Genomic DNA, 12158 nt, shown 5'->3' with positions numbered 1-12158 from the left:
TTACCAACTTGGAGTTACCACCTGATCTCCTTGGCAGCCTTTAATACTGATCCCCTAACAGTCATATATTCAGCTAAATGGCTTACCAGGTAAATTACTCCCTGCTTTGTATTCAATCCTTCATCCCCAAATATACTGTCTTCTCATTTCTAAATATAGTCCTTTTCCACCTATCCCTTTCCAGGACTCAGTGATTTGTTACCATCCCTAAAAAAAATCCTTTTATGTTTATACAAATCATGTGAATATTGAAGTCAGTCATCTGCCCCATAATATAGCTTATTTGGTAAGTCTTTTTTTTTTTTTTTTGCGGTCTTCCCTTTCATTTCTTTAAGATGACTGCCAGGTCTATCTATAAAGCTAACTTATTTATATCCTCCTATATAGGTCACTTATTAATTGATTGCCAACTTTGCCAATTGCCCCTGTGTGTCTTCGAATCTACCTACTGGCGCTTCTCCCCTCCTCCAATCAACTTTCTTTTAACAAATAGTGTGAGTTTTATATTGGCTTTTTTGCCCTATTCAATTGATGTATAATGCATCACTTTTCATGCCCTCTTAAACGTAATGTTCAATACATACCCAATATTCACTCACCCATTTTTAATATATTCCCTTGCCAGGTCTACTGCGTGCCCCCTGCAAGCACAATACACGGTGCAGCCTGCCCTTCCCCCTTGGGTGACATTTCTCGTGCCCCCCCTGGGTGTCGGTTTTTCAGGTACGTTTGTGTTACCGGGGTCATTGGAGCCGCCTCTCTGTGGGACTGTCCAGCCACAACATTCCAATATTCAGTTATGTACAAAACATTCCATTGTTAGACATTTTCGCTTGTTTGTATCATGTCCTTTGTATCCCTATGTACAGATTTCTTTATATTGAATTTGAGCTCTTGTTCCCTGAGGAAGCCAATGCCTTGGCGAAACATGTAGGAAACCGAGCCTTCACCTTGATGGCCGTCTCCATCCGGCCCACCCTACTGTATTTGGGTCGCACGCAATATATAAGTCTGTTTAGGTGTTAACCATTTTATTGTTCTCTTTATGTATGTAATATTGTCAAATAAAATTTTGTAATTTTGTCATTTTAAATCTTCTTTTCCTTTTTACATTATGTTACCTTAGCACCGCTATAATCCCCTGTCCCTTCACCTACTAGTTGCTGTGCCACAAGTAAGAGTCTCACAGACTCCGCACAATCATTTTTGCATTACTTCATACACAAAAGCTCCTCATCCTGGCACACACGATCAGGCCGGCTGCTGTAAGCTGAGTTGTGCATGCGCAGCTCAGCTTACATTTCATGGATTGCTGTGAGCAAGCAGGTAGGTGTATTATATTGTAGAAGAGAAATTGCATGTCTCTTCTGCAATAAAAAAAGCCCCCCTGCTCGCAGCATGTAATGACAGAACTTTTGTTCTACTTTAAAACACACAAACTTTGGGACAAACTATAATTTAAAAAACACAAAACAACATATACTTTTCTGTACCCCAAAAGCTAATTTGTATTTGTAAGAGAAGGGGGAGGGGAGGGGGAGAGGCAGCATAACATGACATTTAAGCTGAAAGTCTGTTTTAATATTCAACAAGCTTTATTGCAAGTAGTGCAAACTCACAAAGCCAGAATGTAGGAACAGACCCTCTCCTACTCCTTCAATGTGCTTCTCCCCGACAGGGGCTTAAGGTGGCCATACACTACACAATCTGATTGTACAATCTTTAAATACAATATGCAGGCCCTTACACTATATAATTCTTGGCAGATCAAAATCTGATTGTACAAGAAGATTGTGTAGTGTATGGTCACCTTAAGTCCTGACCTGTGAGCTTCAAATACTTTCATTACAGTTTGTTGGCCATTGCAGTCGGTTTGCACCTACAGTAAGCCCAGTGGCTGCTGTCAGAGTATAATATGTCCTACCTTTACCATCAGTAACTAAAAAAAAAAAACTTCATTGCTGTAACTAAAGTAAGTCCCATTGTTGGTGTCAGATCCTCCTCTCCCTGCAGTCTTCTATTCAAAGCTGAGCACATTGATGGGGTGAAGAGGCTGTATCACTATGGAGTCTGTATACAGAAGGGGGAATGTATCACTGCAATAATGCCACAAAACTACAGCTATGCAGTAGGGTTGCCACCTGTCCGGGATTCACCCGGACAGTCCGGGTTTTGAATCATGTGTCCGGGTTTCAGTCCGCCTGAAATCCGGACACATTATTCATACAGGAATGTGGCTCAAAACAGGGCCTGATAGGAGGGTGAGGGAGCACTATGTGTTCTGCATCAATATTCTCTTTGGATCGCCCAAAGGTGTCCCAGGTCTGTTACAATCCTATAGTGTATAATAATTAAAATAAAAAATTGCTGTGCGCCGCTAAAGTGTTCGGGTTTGGCTTGAAGAAAAGGTGGCAACCCTACTATGCAGACACCATAGCAATACAGATCCCCAGACATTTCCACGCAGCCACCCCTCCCCCCCCCTTCACATTAAGCATTTGCATAACACATTGAAACAGACATGCTGGACTTCCATACAGACTCTGATCATACCTCTGCTACATATGGGTGGGAGTGGGGTGGCTGAGCCGAGATTGAGGGGGCGTGGCTGAGCCGAGACTGAGGGGGCGTGGCTGAGCCAAGACTGAGGGGGCGTGGCTGAGCCGAGACTGAGGGGGCGTGTCCCTCTTTCTTCAGTGAGTACAGACACAAGGAGGAGTGCTCAGGGGACCCCTAGTGGCAGTGAGTGGAAATACAGAGAAGCTCCAAGGACTCCAACAATCTTTTGCTATTTATGGGCTGCCAATGGGACCGAGGAGAGGAAGCACGTCCCTGACATCGCCCCTTCTCCATGTGGAATAATGTGTCCGGGTTTCTGATAGGTTGAAATCCGGACAGATGATTGAAAAACCGGACTGTCCAGGTGAAAAACGGACAGGTGGCAGCCCTATGTTCTGTATATCTGTCTACAGAACTCCTCCAGGTTGTCATATTGCATTTTATAGAAAATTGCAGATTAAAAAGAGTTTTTTTAAATAACATTATATTATGATATGGATTGTACAGAAATTGTATATGTTATAAGTTTTTTCTTATTTGTTCTATTTTTTTCCAAGAAAACTGAGTTATCCTTTAAAATAAAAATTTCTTTCACACATTTGGTTTTATTGTTTAGAAAAACAATAACTATATACTGAATCAAATATATATATCCTGAATTAAAATATTTATGCTATTTGATATATTCTCTCACTTACCTCTTATAGTCAGTGTTCTGGTCTCCGGTTCTTCCATAGATTGGTGTTTCCATGTTACAGAGACTTTGGTCTGCAGATTATTAAACGCAAACATAGGAATGAGGCCAACACTGGTGACACCATATGTGAGATCTTCATATTTTTTAGAGTTGTTGTTCCATGTCATTTTGCACTTTTTATCTTTGTATTCATATGTCCATTCTATTTCAATATTTTCTGGGTAAAACTTCTGTAGATTGAGAGTGAAGAGACCACAAGAGGAATCCCCCATAGTGATCTCTATAGGCTCCTCCATCTGGGGTTTAGCTGGAATACACAAACAGAACATTAAAGATCATCTAAACCCAGGAACAAAAAATGTAATAAATTGCAGCTTCCCTGACTTTGGATATGGCGGCATTTAGTTTTTTTTAGGCTTTTTCCCTTTTATCTTCTGATGGTGATCCTGCTAGTAACACACTTCCTGTTCTGAGGTGACAACATTCCCTTTTTGTAGAAAAACACTCAAACCTTTGAGCTCACTGCCTGACTATAATCTACAGCATAGATATGCAATTAGCAGGGCTCCAGCTGTTGAAAAACTACAAGTCCCATCATGCCTCTGCCTCTGGGTGTCATGATTGTGGCTGTCAGAGTCTTGCTATGCCTCATGGGACTTGTAGTTCTGCAACAGCTGGAGGTCCGCTAATTGCATGTCCCTGGCCTCCAGCATATGATCTAGCCAGTACTCAGCACTTTAATTAGTAGGTTGTTTGTATTTAGCATTTGCTGTTGATTGGCACATGATTGAGGAAAGATTGGGGCATTTTAAGCACCAAACTAAATCTTAAAGCGGAGTTTCACCGAAAAAAAAAAAGTCAGCAGCTACAAATACTGCACCTGCTGACTTTTAATATTAAGACACTTACCTGTCCAGGGTGCCCGCAATGTCCTCACCCGAAGCCGACCCGTCCCTCCTGAATACAGGCGCCAGCATCTTCAGTAAGGGAATCAGGAAGTGAAGCCTTGCAAATTCACAGCCTGGTTCCCTACTGCGCATGCAAGAGTTGCACTGCATGTCCTGACTGGTCCCTGCTGTCTTCTGGGACCTGTGTGCCTCCCAGAAGACAGCAGGGGGGTGGAGGAGGGGCCGGACATGGCGTAGCTCACCGCGGAATTTGCGGAGATCTATCGCCAGAAGTGGGAACAAGTGGGAGGAAGTACCTGTACAGTATTAGACAGATATTTGCTCCCCCCCACCCCCGAAAGGTGCCAAATGTGACACCGGAGGGGGGGAGGGGGGGAAGTTCAATTTTTGGGTGAAACCTCAAAACAAAAAGTAATATATTGCAGCTTACAAATCCTTAGATGTGGTGGCTGCATTAGTCTTTCTTTTCTTTAGGCTTTTTTTATCACCTGTGATCTGGACAGTAACACACTTCCTGTATTAGTGCACCCCCCACTCTGGATGAAGGAGCACATGAAGCACATTTGGACAGCAGCATTGTCACTTAAAGGGGGGGCTGGGGAGTGTTATATGTACTAGCAGATTTAGACACGCTAACAAAGTGAAGCCTAAAGCAGCTACAACAAACTTTTTTTTCCTTTTGGGATAAAGGTTTTACATAAATAATTAAAAGCTGTTCATTGTAAGCACCCCTCCCAGTGATAAATGGTTTGTCTCAGATATAAGCCTGCAGAATGCACATTACAGCTCTGGATTTATGGCAGGATCAACTGATTTGTTTTATCTGTTTATTAGGTGCAAAAACACAATAGTTCAACTGGTTATTTAACAGACCAAAAGGGAGCAAATGAGAGAAGTTCTTTTTAAGGGTTTAGATAAACTTTGACCACTTCAATACTTTACGTGCGAAATAAATGTAAAAACCCGCAATTATTTTAAAAACTCTGCATTTTTCTTCATGTCTGTTATAAAATTTTGCAAATACACAATCTTTTTTTCAAAAATTTGGGCCAAATGTATTTCTTTGGTGAAAATATCCCAACTCAGTATTTAGTCTGTGTGAAAGTTATAAGTTCACAAACTCTGGTATACTGTATATCTGAAAATCGATCAATCCTGATGTACTGACAGCCCATCTCATTTCTTGAGGCCCAAATACGCCAGGACAATACAAATACCCCCAAATTACCCCATTTTGGAAAGTACAAAATACAAGTTGTTTAGTAAGAGGCATGGTGAGTTTTTTTCAGTTATTTTTTGTCACAATTTTTGGACAAAATGAGCGACGGGCTCCATCAATTATCTCTTATTGTACTTCTGTCTGTACAAATGTATAGAATCCTCTGGCTAAAATGTTGGTTTGCAAATGTTAATGACTCTTTGGATGCTTGCATCAGAAAGGTAACAGGTGGAAAGATTACTCTTCTGCCCAGAAAGAAGATGATGAGGGTCCCTCTGTGTAAGCCAAGCCCCTCGGGGTAGAAAACATTGTCCTTTCGTTCCTCCCAGGCATCTACAGTACATCTAGACTAAACCAGGCAATTCCTTTTGCAGCAAGTCTTGGTCCTGCAGACCTTCTAAGCTGGGTCCTAGGTCCCCTTCACAATGAAGGGGCACTTTCAATGTGATCAGTGGGGGACATTTGTTGGTCTTTGCAAACACCTGGTGCCAGGATATATCAGATTCTTGGATATAGGAGGTTGTGTCCTTTGGTTACAAACTGGAATTTCAGAGCAATTATTGAACTTTATTTTCAGTCATCAAATGTTCCATCATCTCCTTCTCTGCACAGAGTGAATTTGCTGAAGGCTATCTATCTATGTCAGGCTCAGGGCGTGGCGCCCGTACGCGTAGGCATACTGAAGAAGCCCAATTATTGGGCGCAACACATCTAGGGAGGAGCCAAGTTTGTGACGTCACTCCGGGATTGCCCGCACGAGGTAGTGAGCTGGCTGGTGATTTCTTAAAAGCGCTATTGATATTATGATTTTGTAAGTGTATTTCATGGTGGGGTATTTTAATAAAGAAGTCTGACAGAGTACAGGAATATCTTCTACATTTTCTGGGACATTAAATTGTTTATATCTTATGTTGCGCTACACTGCATTTACTTTAGATTATGTATGGTATGCCATCATACCTGGAAAACGTATTTCCATTGGTGTGAACAGAAGAACTTTTACCCTTGACAATATTCTATGGGTCACTAAGCAAGTGTCAAGGGTAGAAAGCAGGCTTTCTAGAGTCAGGACTGGATCAAAAAGTGGCCTTGAGAACCTTCAAAGGTCAGGTATTGGCCATTCTGTTTCAGAGACCCCTAGCCTCTCATTCACTGAAGACTTTTATTCAAGGAATTGCTCATATCGCCTCACCTCATCAGACACCAGCGATACCGTGGGACCCTCCTTTGGTGCATTCAGTCCTACAAATCAGCTCCTTGAACCAATCTGGGATATTCCTTTGACAGATCTTACCTGTAAGGTGTTTTTTCTAGTGGCTTTCACTTCCTGCAGACAGGTTTTAGAGCTGGCTGCCCTGTCCTGTAGGGAACTCTTCTTGGTATTACATAAGTACAAGGTGGTATTAAGTCCGAATGTTTTCTTTTTGCCAAAGATGGTGTCTGGTTTCCATTTAAATGAGGATATTATTTGACCCTCCCTAAATCATTTTAAAGGCCCAAAAGAGGCAGCTCTCCAATGTTCGGATGTTATGTGAGCTGTGAGGGTTTACTTTGTGGCCACAGCCTCAGAAAAAGCAGACTCATTCTTTGTTTTGCCTGATGAGGCCAAAAAGGATTTTCCTGTATCCCGATCCATAATGGCAAAGTGGATTTGCCAGACAATTCCTCGAGCCCAATCTCTCAAAGGTAAGGAGGCTCATTCTTTTAGTTCTTTTGACACATCTTGGGTGTTTCAACATAGTTACATATCTGGTAAGGTTGAATAAAGTTTTTTGGGACAGTGGGGCTTTAACAAATGCAAATTCCAAATCAGTTAGTAATACTTAAATCAGCAGCGGTTCGTACGTCCTCTTCCTAGGACCTGGAAACCGCTACCAGTGGACCAATCGCCTTGTGATCGTTAATAGTGCGATTTTTTTCTTCCTACCTTTGTGAGTAGATTTTAATCTTGGTTTTAATAAATAAATATACCTTGGGATGATGCACTAGGCTGGTGCGCTCTCTTTCTTTCTTCTTGTTTACTACTAGGATATTCCCATCCTGGAGAGCAGCAAGGCCGAAATTCATTGTCCTTTTTGAACCCTTTGGATCATCTAGCTTACACACCTGTGCGCAAGAGTATTTATTTCTGCAGTACTGTAGTATAGTGGTCAGTATAGTGTAGTATGGTGGTCAGTATAGTGTAGTATGGTGGTCAGTGTAGTGGTCAGTATAGTGTAGTGGTCAGAGTAGTGGTTAGTGTTGTGGTCAGTATAGTGTAGTGGTCAGTGTAGTAGTCAGTATAGTGTAGTATGGTGGTCAGTGTAGTGGACAGTGCAGTGGTCAGTATAGTGTAGTGGCCAGTGTAGTGGTTAGTGTTGTGGTCAGTATAGTGTAGTGGCCAGTGTAGTGGTCAGTATAGTGTAGTGGTCAGTGTAGTGGTCAGTGTAGTGGACAGTATAGTGGTCAGTATAGTGTAGTGGACAGTATCGTGTAGTGGTCAGTGTAGTGGACAGTATAGTGTAGTGGTCAGTGTTGTGGACAGATTAGTGTAGTGGTCAGTGTTGTGGACAGTATAGTGTAGTGGTCGGTGTAGTGGTCAGTGTAGTGTAGTGGACAGTATAGTGTAGTGGTCAGTGTAGTATAGTGGTCAGTGTAGTAGACAGTATAGTGTAGTGGTCAGTATAGTGTAGTGGACAGTATAGTATAGTGGTCAGTGTAGTGTAGTGGTCAGTGTAGTGGACAGTATAGTGTAGTGGACAGTATAGTGTAGTGGACAGTATAGTGTAGTGGTCAGTGTAGTGGACAGTATAGTGTAGTGGTCAGTGCAGTATAGTGGTCAGTATAGTGTGTAATAGTCAGTAAAGGAATCAGGTTGGTCAGTGTTGAAATCAAGTAGGTTAGTGTAGTGGTCAGTATAGGAATCAGGTAGGTCAGTACTATTGTATTTGAAGGGACTCGGGGAGTGCTAAAAGTCCGCAGGTTAGGGGGCGCAAATTACTTGCCTTGCCCCGGGTGCTGACAACCCACATTACCCCACTGCCTGTACTGTATAATAAAGACAATTTTATTTTTTGTACCTGTAAAATCCCTTTCATGGAGTACTGTACAGGACACCTCACACTTCCCTCTGAGGTTTTTGGTCCTTCATTGCTTGCTACAAAACTAAATGAGGGAGTGTTGAAAGCTTTGAGTGGCATTGCCAGTGTCCAATCACCTGAAGGTGAAGCATATACTGTAACCTATATGGTATGATTTTAAAGACCTGTGTCCTGTACTCCAAGTAAAGCATTTTTCAGGTACGGTAAAAGCTCAATTTTTTTTTCAGGTTGTAATGAATGTGATGCTGTTGTATATACACCAAACAATAATGTAAATAAATAAAAAAAATTATTTTACACAATTACACATCCAAATAATATGATGTCAGAATATGGTTGCACTGTCACTGACACCACACAGCTCAAGGACATCTCACAGCATGTAAATGAAGGGATTGGTGTTTTTCATGTCACCATTGAAGCTGCATTAAAGAGTCAGTCCCTCTCCCTGCTGTAAAGATACCCAGCTCCACATGCCTTTTTTTTGGACTGTCACATTGCTATTATCCTTGAAAACAGCCACAATTGATTCCCAAGATGTGTCCCCAGAGGGGTTCAGTTTTAAGTTTGCGATTTTCAGACTTCATGATGGGATGATCCCCCTCGCAAATCAACCCCAGACAAATTCACCCATAGCTCCCAACTGTCCCTCATTTGGAGCAAAGTCCCTCTGTCCCTCTTTCCTCCTCATTTGTCCCTCAGTTTGGTCTGATCTATATAGTTGTATATAAAATGCACTTTTTATCTTTCAAAAAGTGTTTCCCAGTGCTAAACCTTTCATCCAATTTCTAAATTGCTGCATTTGTAAAATTTCAAAAACAACTTCCTGCCTGCACTATAGCTGAAAGACAGCTACAGCATGGGCTTTATTTGCCACAAGGGCGTATTGTACATGACACTGCTGGCAGCACGCTCTGCGTAAATCCTTCGGACTCAGCTGATCACAGATCGGGGTAAAGGGCCAATCACTGTGGCCATTTAGCATGTGATCAGCTGTGTCCAATGACAGCTGATCATGGAAGTAAACAAGAGTTATCGGCTTTTCTTTCCTCACACTGACAGCATGAGGAGAGAAAAGAAGAGCCGATAACCAGCTTGTGTCAAAGGATAATGTACACTGATAATCAGGGCACTGATTATCAGTGCAGTTCGAACAGTGCCCACCATTGCTGCCAATCAGTGCCCACCAGTGCTACCAATAAGTGCCTTTCATCAGTGCCACCTATCAGTGCTGCCTATCAATGCCACCTATCAGTGCCCTTCAGTGCCACCCATTAGTGCCTCATCAGTGACCATCAAGGCAGCCTCATTAATGCCCATCAGTGCACATCAATGGAGCAGAAAAATTACCTGTTTGCATAGTTTTTAAAAAAATATAAAAAATATGTTTGTTTTTTTCAAAATGTTCAGTCTTTCATTTGTGTAGCAAAAAATAAATAAGCCAATGGTGAATAAATACCACCAAATGAAAGCTCTATTTGTGTGAAAAAAAAATCTCATATGGGTACAGTCTTGCATGACCGTGTAATTGTCATTCAAAGAGTGACAGCACTGAAAGCTGAAAATTGGCCTGGGCAGGAAGGGGGTGACAGTGCCCAGTAGGCAAGTGGTTAAGGGGGCGTGGTAGGGTGTATGTCCTATGCCTACATGCTTTTGTTAATAGGTGTCCCTCATTCCCATCTCAAAACGTTGGGAGGTATGAATTCACCCATCCCTACCAGGGATGTGAAGGGATAGTCAGAAGAATTGGGCCAGCACAAACAATTAGTTTCTCCTAAAAAACGGAAAATTGTATCAAACACTTACCAAAATTTTCCTTTCTTGGCACCAAACCATGGCAGCATACTAGTGATAGGCTCCACCTGTCTTCCACTCCCTCAGGACTCGTGAATAGCATAAATTAATGGCCTAGTTAAGCCCCACCCCATTCTATGTAATTAGCTACATACCGAAATGTACAAGGGTAGGTCCGCATGCTGCCATGGTTTGGCATCAGGAAAGGAAAATTACAGTAAGTATTTGATACAATTTTCCATTTTCCTGACGCCACCATGGCAGAATACTAGTGATAAATAACTAGCTGACAGGGTGGGTTCTACTTGTCCAATCAATTTTAAATTAGAATGGGATAGAAGACGGAACAGTCCTTCCTCCGCAGTCCACTAATGACAAGACCCCCAGATCTACTCCGTACCACTTGAAAAGGTATCCTGGGGCGACCATGATACTTCCTTGCAGATGGAATCTATGGAGGCCTTCAAATGGGCAGCCCATGAGACCAAAACTGCTCTGGGAGAGTATGTATCCATTGCTGAAGGAGGTTCACGACCCCATGCCCTATATGCACGACCAAGCCTACTAGAGTCCAGGAGGTAGCCTCTTTTCCCTGATGAATTCCAGCTGGAAAGATAAAAGGCTTATTACATGATCTGAGAAGGGCAATTGTGGATAGGAACTTCTTTCAAGTTTTGGACACCTCCAATTTGTGTGACCCTCCTGAGTGATCCTCTGGGAAGTTAGGCAATGCTCAGATGACTGTTAGATGGTGGGCTGTCGCTAACCTTGATACAAGATGATCTTGTTATTGCCAATTTAGTCGACACTTGCAATCTCAAGGAATATAGGCTAAGGCTCATGTTTAATCTGGTCTACAAGAAGCCCAGAACAGCTGTCACCAGAGGTGCAATAGTATCAATATCTCGTCCTGCTGAGAATTAACGCAAACTTGTTCCAGATTTTGGCATAGTTGTTGTTAGTAAAGTGCCTTCTCACACTCCACAAGAGATCATCCTGGAGCAGGCTAGATTCTCAAGCTTCCCCTATCAGTCGTCCTGTTTGCAGCCACGATCTGCGTATGCGCAAAGGGGAATTGGCTTTTGTCTCATGAGATGAATGGCCACAAAAACTCAAGGCCCTCATTGTCAAAATGGAGGAATAGATATGACTACCATGTTCACTCTCGACAGCCTCAAGAGGAATCTCATTACGAAAAATGTTGTTGGAAATCTCATAGGCTAGATTGCAGATCCATGGAGAAAATTAAGGCATTTGTCCCCTCTGCCTTGGGGTGCGGAACTGATTCAGACATCCTCCTAAGTTTGAAATTGCTGTGAGAAGCAATGTAGTCTATTTGTGGTTGGCCCCACCTGTGGACCAGCTCATAGAAGACCTACAGTGTGGGGCCCACTCCTGCTCTGGAAAGTTTGCATGATGGTCAGACTGTCTGTGTGTTCAAGTCCCCTTGGAGATAAACTGCTTTCAGGATTTGTATGTGATTTCCTGACCCCGATAGCGTGGGGTTCACCTCTCTTAATAGCATATTGCCACAAGTTCCTCCTTGGTGATGAATATAGGCAACTGATGCCATGTTGTTCAACTGCAGAGAGACTGATCTTCCCCTGATTCTGTGTAGTAAGGCAAAAGGTGCTAAAGAAGTTGCTTGGATTTCTAGGGTATTTAAGACTACCCCGCTTAGCTGGGAATCTCCCATTGCACTGAACCGACGTTTTCTCGCAGTGTGCCTCACAGGCTATCTTTGCCGAGATGAATAGTGATTGTGATCTAGTCTAATGGTTCTAACGGGGTGACTTCATCAGATTCTACCTCTTCAGCCACCACCGTATACTCCTACTCATAGTGAGTGACAGTTGATAACTGTGCCAGACTCTGCTTCCTCTCTTGATGCATCAGCAATT

At 42.5% G+C, this 12158-nt stretch overlaps 1 gene segment (V, D, J or C); it reads right to left on the bottom strand.

The window, feature by feature from the left end:
- LOC141148574 (Ig heavy chain C region, secreted form-like) overlaps positions 1-12158 on the bottom strand; it is a 366575-nt gene that overhangs the window by 74772 nt on the left and 279645 nt on the right. Inside the window, 1 exon segment of the C gene segment in view lies at positions 3258-3563. Within this exon segment, the coding sequence occupies positions 3258-3563 (306 nt within the window).

This window comes from Aquarana catesbeiana, linkage group LG06 (assembly GCF_042186555.1).
Source record: "Aquarana catesbeiana isolate 2022-GZ linkage group LG06, ASM4218655v1, whole genome shotgun sequence".
In the NCBI taxonomy this organism is placed as follows: domain Eukaryota; kingdom Metazoa; phylum Chordata; class Amphibia; order Anura; family Ranidae; genus Aquarana; species Aquarana catesbeiana.
This window is presented reverse-complemented; position numbering and strand designations above follow the sequence as displayed.